This window comes from Vicia villosa, unplaced genomic scaffold (assembly GCF_029867415.1).
Source record: "Vicia villosa cultivar HV-30 ecotype Madison, WI unplaced genomic scaffold, Vvil1.0 ctg.003033F_1_1, whole genome shotgun sequence".
Taxonomy (NCBI): Eukaryota; Viridiplantae; Streptophyta; class Magnoliopsida; order Fabales; family Fabaceae; genus Vicia; species Vicia villosa.
The window spans coordinates 235,950-245,359 of record NW_026706097.1 but is presented as its reverse complement, the minus strand read 5'-3'; the positions used below and the strand labels follow the sequence as shown (position 1 = coordinate 245,359).

Sequence of the window (9,410 nt, the reverse complement as noted above, 5' to 3'; positions counted from 1 at the left end):
TATACTTGATCATTTATTTAATGCTTGAGTTTTGTTTGGTCTTATCTTTAATATAGATAATTTTTTTCTATAATGTTTTTTGTACTATGTATCTAGACATTTTTATTTATGAAATGTATCTAGGCTTAATTTGAATGAAGAGAGGTTACTACTAGTATATTTGTTTTTCCAGGTAATACTTTTCTTTTTGTAACGTCTACTAATATATCTAGTTGTGTTCTTGACTAAAAAGAAGAGTTGTTGTCTTTAGAAGATAAGGATGATTTGTGAGAAAATATGTTCTTTTATTTTTATTTTTCTGGTCGTTTTCATCAAAGAAATTTGTAAGTAAATAAACCGTTTTTTAATAATAGAAGAATAAAAAAAAATGGGGAAATATTATTTTTTTAATTTAGTGGAGGAGACTATCCCATTCAAGTAGGGTCTTTTCCAAGCAAAGGATGGATTAAAGTATTTCAAGGATTAGGATGAAAATTATGTACTTTTATATAAGGTTTTCAACTCGAACAAGATAACAAGTAAGCTCTTCAATATTAAAAGCATATGCTAAATCCTAATTCGCATGGCATCCATCTTCGTTCCTTTCATTCGTCTTCGTCTTTTTTATGGTTCATTTATTATCACTTCGTCTCAGTCGAACCTTAATTTTGTATCATTCTTTTTCAAGCTACTCAACTGTCTTCTTTTTGGTTAAATCTTAATTTTGTATCATTCTTCTTCAAGCTATTCAACTGTACATTGTTTTTATTGTTAACTAATACTTTGTCATTTTTATCAAGACGAAACAAATCAGTATCATATCATTCTACAAGTGTCAGCAACCGTTACGAGAAAGTGTGCGTGTAATGCTAGAATGGTAAATTTAAATAAAAGAAGTTTTAAAAAAACATTTTTAAAGTTGATAATAATATTTTATTATAGTTTTATTTAAACATTTTTATTATATATTATACTAAATTATTCTTTTTATTAAAGAAACAACAAATATCAGAGGTACTTATTTTAGGAAAAAAAAAGTTCGTATGGATTATTTGTTAGCTATTGTGAGACTGACAAGCTTTGAAATGTTATTAGGGGATACATGCTTAGATTAGAAGGGCATATACTCCTTTTTGCACACAATAGATAGATTTTTGTAGAGGCTAAATTGTTATGAATTGATTGAGTAATTAAAAACATTTTAGAAGAATTATTTAGGGTTCAATCACACTTAAAAAATTTGATGTGTGAGGATAAAGATTATTGGAAACTAGAATAAATGTCCTTAGCAAAAATTAATTCTCTGCGCAATGAGATATCAGTTAACTCAGAAGAACATAAAATAAAAAAGATAAACACAATAACTTGATTATTTAGTTTTATCAAATGATCAACTGTGTGGAAGAGAGCAACTCTCCGAATCACTATACTTCCAAGAGTTGTTACAAAAGATTATAAATAAGTTGCAAAAAAATAGTCACCCAAGTTTTCAAAAAGAAATTCTATTTTCTACCAAGTGTTTTTCAATCTCTCAAACTCTCTTATATATGAATCACACATGCCCAAAGTGTTTACTAGTGTTTTTAACCCCCATAAATATCTCCAGGAGTTTTCCAAATTCTAAAAACACACCTTTAGAAATTTACCATTGACTCTCTAAGATTACCACTAGGATTATGAAACCCATCTCTATGTCTTCAGTTCTAAGGTTATGAAGTTTGTGATAGCAAGAATGCAATAGAGACATATTTATAATTGTTAAAACCCAACAGATCTATAATAAAGTCCAAAACATAACCTATACAAAACGAATCCACGAACTAAAACAACAAACTGCAATACATGCGAACTGAGAAAACCGAATCCAAACTCCAACAAATGAAAATTATTGCCAGACCCGGACCCAATGTCAGGACGCTGCCAACCTCCCACCACACAGGCTCGACCATAAGCCTCATTATGTGATATTCCATCTTTGTTGACTTTCTATGATGATTTATGGTTTTTGCAATCTCAAAATATATTTTCTTTTTCTTCATCATTTAAGGTTTTAAGGCATACTTCAACATACTTGCAACCGCGCTGATGCAAATTTATCCATCAACACCTTTGCTACTCTATGCTAATTTAACATATATTGAACAATTTTTACCAAGTTCAAGTCTCGCTTCACTACTACAAAAAACACATAACACTTCATACGCAAAATGTATTTAGTCTTGGCTAAAGAAGCGAGGTAACGAATGATGTCATGAAAAGTTGACACTTAACAGCTTGGTGATTTAAAAATCGAGGGGTAAGATTATGTGCACATGGGTTCGAACCCCAGCAACAACACTTTTATTATTTTCAAAACTAGCGTATCTAATATCTCGATTTGTTTAAAAAAATCGAGGGATAAGATTATTTTTTTTTTTAAAGTTGCTAAATTGTTTATCCAAAATATTACATTGTTCACACAGAATATTAAAATTAAAATTAAAATCAAATTCCCTAGGGATTTAGATAAAAATTAAATTTCCTGAAGATCTAGATTTTAGATCTTCGAATTATTGAATCTTGGAGAAGATCGAATATTGGGTGCAAGATTATTCTATACGGGTCTTGCATGTATTTGTTTCTGATGAAAAAAAGGGCAAGATAATTAAAATTAATATTCAAATATATGGTTTTTGGATCAAATAAATATTTAAGAAAATAAACCTTGAACCCAGATAATTTTCTGCTCTTTCAATCCATCGTAGAGAACTTTTCCATGCGTCTTTAGGTTTCAAGCGCTTCATGTTTCAGTTAGGTTAAAAATGTTAACATTCATCATACTTTTATAATGGATGTTGCTTAGGTTTCACGTGAATCACTAATGAAAGTTTCTTGAGCATTGATACTCATGAAATGGATGACACAAATTTGTTTAAGGAGGATGATCAATATTCTCAATTATCACACCAAAATTATTTCCTCAATTTCTGACAAAATTCGAGGTAAAAAGTGTATAAGCTTTTTTTAACATTACATTCTTTACATAGAATATTTGATTACTTTATTACAACAAATGCAATGTTATCATAATAGTTGTTGTTCTTGGAGAACAACATATTTTACTCTAATCCAGATCTTGTTGGAAAAGAATGCGCATATCTTTTGTGCACATTATTTTCAAGTTCAATAGTTTGACTACATAACACTTTTAATAAGTTATTCAAAGGTTGATATCTCTTCTTTATTTAACTTGAAGCAAGAATGATTTTCTGCATTTGCAATATCCATCATTGAGAACTTTTCCAAGAATTTTGAAGTTCTAAAATTTCATCATCTTGAGCAAATATTATCAAGGCAAATGCTTTCACAAGAAAGATATATAGTGGTGGATGTAGATAGTTTGTTGTCGATTAATATCTTGACAATATCTCGAGCATTGTTCCTTTAAGAATGTAGGATAGAGATTCGTTATTGTAGCTGTGTAACATATTCCCTCTTTTTTTTTTTTTTAAAAAAAAACCAAACGGAAACATATTTTTATTTTAAATAGAAAAATAAAATAAGATAAGTATGCCCCTCGGTTTTAGAATAAAACTGTGGTGAATGATATCTGTTATTTTTAAAATATTACATTGTTTACACAAAATATCAATAAAATACAAATTCATCGTTGCAATTTCAGATTTTGTTGCATATTTCTTTTCAAAGGTTAAACTCCATTCTTTGTTTAACTTTTCAAAGATTGAGCAGCTTCCTTCTTTGTTTAAGTTGAAGCAAAAATGATTTTTTGCACTCGCAATCTATCAACTGATTACTTTTCAAAGATTGAGCTTTCTTCTTTAACTGATAATCGTTCTAAAAATACAACAACAACATCAATCCCATTATGTGAGATAGTTTACAAGGGCATAGAAAATATTTTGTTTAAGGATAGAACACTACAAAGAGAAAGGAAAATTGTGGTGGTTGAAAAAGTACTATTATGGCTGTTTCAACGGCCGTAATTTACGAAAATGACGTTTCCATTAAACATCGTTTCTTTGGCTGCCGCAAGGGGAAAAATGGCATTTTTTCATTAACCGCCATAAACCCCGTCGTAATATACAAAGTGAAAAATGACGTTTTTTATTTTGAAAATAATGGCATTTTAAACCGCCACAATTATCACTATTTTTATTTTAAAAATAATATATGGCCTTTAAAACAACCATAATTTTCATATTTTTCCTGAAAAAAGACACAACATTTATACTAAGTTTGATTTCATAGCTCAAAGTTGTCAATATAAAACAAGTCAACCAAACATGAGATCCATTGTATCTTTTATAAGTATTGCATTACATATCCTTTAATATTTTTGTGCATTTATATGTTTGATTAGACTAATCTAACATTTTTGTGCCTCTTTGACTAAATCTGAAAAGGTTAATGAAGTTAAAATATTATTCTATAACATATATAATCTTAGACTTAATCAACATTCCAATGAAGATATTTTTTGTCCTGCAATCTATCCCAAAGAATGATCCATGCTAGTTTAGGGCGACAACATATAAGTTATGATTAGGGTAAAGTCTGTTTAACGAGTGCTTTTATAGTAAAATCCGATTATGTTATCCCTCGTTTTTTAAGGAAACTGTAGGGATAGATCATTTAACATTCAGTTATAAACACACAAAAAAAACATAAACTACAATAGTTGGAATTTAAAGCGTGTCCTGATTTATTTTTTCCCTCGGTTTTTAATGAAGGAATATGTTGTTTTTATTTTTATAAAAAAATAAAAAATGACTTGTCTTGGCATAACACCTCAGTTTTTTCTGGACGAGGTAAAAGTTTCGTCATAAAAATTGTTATTTGTTGTAGTGCTTGAACCTTGATTTTGCCACTTGCATCCACTGCTCCCAACCTTGATCAATAAGTAAAGTTTTGACGAATTTCGCAATATAGTAGGTTACAATCTTCCTACTCTAAACCTCCATAGGTATTTGAAAGTTTATTCCAGTAAATGAACAATTTCTAACATGTAAGCTTCTTTGAATCCAGCCTTACCCCATAAAGGTAATGACAACTCAACACTCACATGAATTTTTATCCCCTTTATTCTACAAAGCACATTCAAGTGCTTTGAAATGACATCTATGCATCTATCATGGCTTGACCTCAAATCCTATAGCTTATTCTTGTCATGAAAGTCTTCATTGACTGATGTGAATGAACAACAATATTAGAACCTTCTAAAATATATAAACCACATTTTTTATACCTTTTAACTATGATCAGTTCATCATGCGAAATCTTTAACACCCCATGTTCAACTCTAGTGCAATAGCCTAGATCATAAAAATATGCATATGGATAAAAAAAATTGCTTGAGCTCTAGAACATACCTCACGTTGTGAAAAATAAACTCACGATCGTAAAATTTTTTTGACCATACCAATACCTTTAACATTACAAGCCTTATTTTCACCATGGAGAAAAACACCACCTTGATCCAACTTCAATGTCTTGCAGTATTATTTTCTTAGAAACATGTGATAAGAGAAACCCGGGTCCATGACCTAGCAATGCTTGTCTCTAAACTCAACACCACTAGTATAACAACACTCATATAACTATCCTCATCAGAGGCAACTGTAGTCTAAACAAAATCTTATTTCCCCCCTCTCGGGACAATCCTTTTTGAAGTGACATAGTTTCTGAAAATTAAATCATTTTAACCTTGAATAGTCAAAACTCTTTGATTTGGACGTTACTGTAACGCCCGATATTTAATTAATTATTTAATTAAGTATTTCTGAATTATTTCTGAATTAATTGTTGAAGTTGTGAAATGTTGATTTAAGTTGTCAAGTTGTTAGTTGATTAATTTAGTCGATTAAGTTGTAGATATAGCATTAGAAATAATATTAGATTATATTATTTGGGCTTTATGGTTAGAAGTAGTAAAAGCGGGGAGGTGTAAAAATGAAGCCCAATAAGAATAACAGAAAAATAGTATTCTCATTATATTGGTTAGTTAAATACATAGAAATATAAAAGCGGCAGTAGGAGATTAGGTTTTAGCATAACAAAAATTGGAACGTGAGAGTGCCGAGAAGAGGAGAAACAAAAGGGGAAAAATTATAGAATTTAATCGGAGAGTCTTAAAGAAAATTTCAATCCAAGGTAAGGATGGAGTTCTGACTCTATAATAGGGTATATGATGGATAGTATGTGGGATTGGGTTTATGAAATTGTTGCTGTTTGTGTTTGATTGTTGTGGCTGAATACTAAAAATTTGTTATTGTCAATGAGTTACTGTTGAAAAATTTGTTCTAGGTTGATTTGTGTGATTATTCTGCAATTGATGAAATTAGTTGTCGTTGATGAATTTGTTTTTGAATTTTTTTTTGCTGAAAGATCTTCCATGTTGATGTTAGTATAATTGTTATGTGGCTGTAATTTATTATTGTGTTGGTCTGAGTCGAGAATGAATAAAAACTGGGAGAGATTCTGTGTTGCGTGACTGGAACAGAAGAAAAGAAAAAAAAATAGCATAAGGGAGAAGCCGCTCCCTATGTGTGTTAGAAATAGGGCTCCCATCCCCATTAGGTGGAAGAATTGAAGGGAGCATGTGCTCCAATGTTTAAGGTAAGGGGGCGGTGGCTCCTTGTGAGGGGGTGGAGGCCACCATCCTTTTAGTGCTTCATTTAGTGAGTGATCCTGTAACATATAATTTAGTATAATTCTTACATGACTCCTAATGAAAATTAGTAACAATACTACTTAGTGATGACAAACATGATAATTAATTAATTGAAAACAAAATTTGCTAGTTATTATATTTGACTACAGTAGTAACAGAGGGTTAAGCATAGCAGGAGGAGTTAATAACCATAGCAGTAGTTTTCTAATAAAAGGAAATAATAGAAATTATCAGTAGCAGGTTTAGCAGATTAAACTTTAATAACAGTATAAGTAATAGACTTAATTAAATTAACAGAGACTTAATAATATACATTAGTACTAAGTAGAAATAATATAATTCATAACGATGATTAATTGGCCGGTATAGTTGAATTGTCCGTGTAATTACGGAATGTTTGTCGTATATTTTGGTTTATTCGGTGTGTTGTATGCATGCTAAAAAATGTGAAATTTCAGGTGACGTTGAATTTTGTTGTATTGCCGCTATTAATTGGAAAATTCAAGTTGTAGGCTTATGACCAATGTTGATGTTGTTGTTATGTTGTTGGTTAACAATTGTTGTTGTTTGGTTGTTTTCGCATTCATTGTTATCACATACGTAGCATATTCAAGTTTGAGCTGATGCTCGGTAAGTTGGCCTGGATTGGCAAATATTAAGTTGAAGGCTTATGCCTTGTTTACGCCTCTATTAACTGATGGATTTTAAATTGGGAGTTTTGCTTCATTGGTACCACATGCATGTGCATTGTATAAGTCGCATTTCGTCTCGCATATTGAATTGTTGTTATTATAATATAATGATGGTCTTGTTGTTGAATTGTGATGACTGATGATGTTTGAAAGTCGTTGGGTGGTGATTTTATATAATCTGATCTAATATATTATTTATCATACACTGAATTATATGGTTCGATATCTCACCCTTTTTGTTTGAATGTTAAACCTATGTTAGTAACGTGCAGGTAATCCAGAGTGAAGGCTGCTTACCTTCATTAGTTTGAGTCAGGGGTTGGTCGCTTTGATACATAACAATCGGGGGGATGAACGCGTGTTTTCTTTATTGTTGATTTTTATTATTTTTGCTGAATTTTTAAGTTGTTTTCATTAAAGACTTGATGTCTTAAAGTTGTTTTGAGTTGGATAAGATGTTTTGGTATTTTCCGTTGAATTTATGAATCCGCTGCGTAGTAATGAAAGTTGTTTTATTTTTAAAGACTAAACAGGTGATTGAATGTCGTTGTTTTTAAGTTGAAAGTGTAGCATCCCATGTTATGTTGGAAATTTTGTAACTCTGCTTTTATAATATCCGTCGGGTAGAATTGGGGTGTTATATTAGTGGTATCAGAGCAAGTCGGTCCGTCCAACCAAGTTGTTGAGTCGTAGTGTCGTTTAACAATCGAGTATTGTTACCTAGTTCTAACTATTGTTTATGTTGTAGTGATAAGTTGAGATGGCTGGAAGGAATGATGCTGCAATTGCTGCTGCTTTGGAGGCTATGGCTCATGCTTTGGAGAATCAGCCAAACACTGATGAGAATGCTGGATCTTGTAGTTTGGCGACTTTCCAGAGGGAGAATCCGCCTACCTTCGAGGGCACATATGATCCTGATGGATCATCGACATGGTTGAAGGAGATTGAAAGAATATTCTGTGTGATCGATTGCACTCCAGCGTAGAAGGTTCGATATGGTACTCATATGCTAGTAGTCGAGGATGATGACTGATGGATAGAGACTCGTTAGAGATCAGAGAATGCAGGTGAGGAGATCACTTGGGTCGTGTTCCATAGGGAGTTCATGAGAAAGTATTATCCTGAAGATGTTCGGGGAAAGAAAGAAATTGAGTTTCTCGAACTGAAGCAGGGGAATAAGTCAGTTACTGAGTATGCTGCAAAGTTTGTTGAATTGGCCAAGTTTTATCCGCACTATAGCGAGGCGACTACTAAATTTTCCAAGTGCATCAAGTTTGAGAATGGGTTGCGCTCGGAGATCAAGAAAGAAGTTGGATACCAAAAGATTCATGTCTTTGCTGATTTGGTTGATATTTGTCGGATCTATGAGGAGGTTAATAATGCTCACTATAAGATTGTCAATGAGAGGAGAGGTAAGAACCAACAGAATCATGGTAAGCCTTATGTTGCTCCAGTTGGGAAAGGTAAACAGAAAGTTGCTGAGGGTAAAAGAACTAGTGGGGGATATGCTCTTGTTGGCGTGGTTTGTTTCAAATGTGGGAAACCTGGTCATAAGAGTACGGTGTGTACTGCTGAGGTGAAGAGGTGTTTCCGTTATGGTAAGACTGGGAATGCGATATCTGAGTGCAAGCATAAAGAGATGGTTTGTTTCAACTGTGGTGAAGAGGGACACATTGGTAGTCAGTTTCAGAAGCCGAAGTAGGCACAAGCTGGTGGAAAGGTGTTCGCTTTGGCTGGGACTCAGACAACTAATGAAAACAGACTCATCAGAGGTACATGTTTCATTAATAGTACCCCTTTAATCACTATTATTGATATTGGTGCTACGCATTGCTTTATTGCTGCTGATTATGTTGAAAGATTGGGTCTTATGTTGTCTTCCATGAATGGAGAAATGGTCATCGATACTCCAACTAAGGGATCAGTGACTACTTCTCTTGTGTGCTTAAAGTTTCCTTTGTCGATCTTCGACAGAGATTTTGTTGTTGATTTAGTTTGTTTTCCGTTTGAAATTCTGGACTCAGACACACGATGTCTTACAGGATGTCACGACATCACTATCTGAATGT

General features: G+C 32.4%; 1 protein-coding gene across 1 annotated transcript; it reads left to right on the top strand.

The window, feature by feature from the left end:
* The first annotated feature begins 8,446 nt into the window (after positions 1-8,446).
* Positions 8,447-9,043, top strand: LOC131640299 (uncharacterized). Its single transcript, XM_058910713.1, has one exon. The coding sequence runs from the start codon at positions 8,447-8,449 to the stop codon at positions 9,041-9,043; it is 597 nt and encodes a 198-aa protein (XP_058766696.1).
* The last annotated feature ends 367 nt before the right edge of the window (positions 9,044-9,410 follow it).

Coding starts and splice junctions, on each gene's coding strand:
- LOC131640299 (XM_058910713.1), top strand. CDS start 8,447: ATGAGAAAGTATTATCCTGAAGATGTTCGGGGAAAGAAAGAAATTGAG.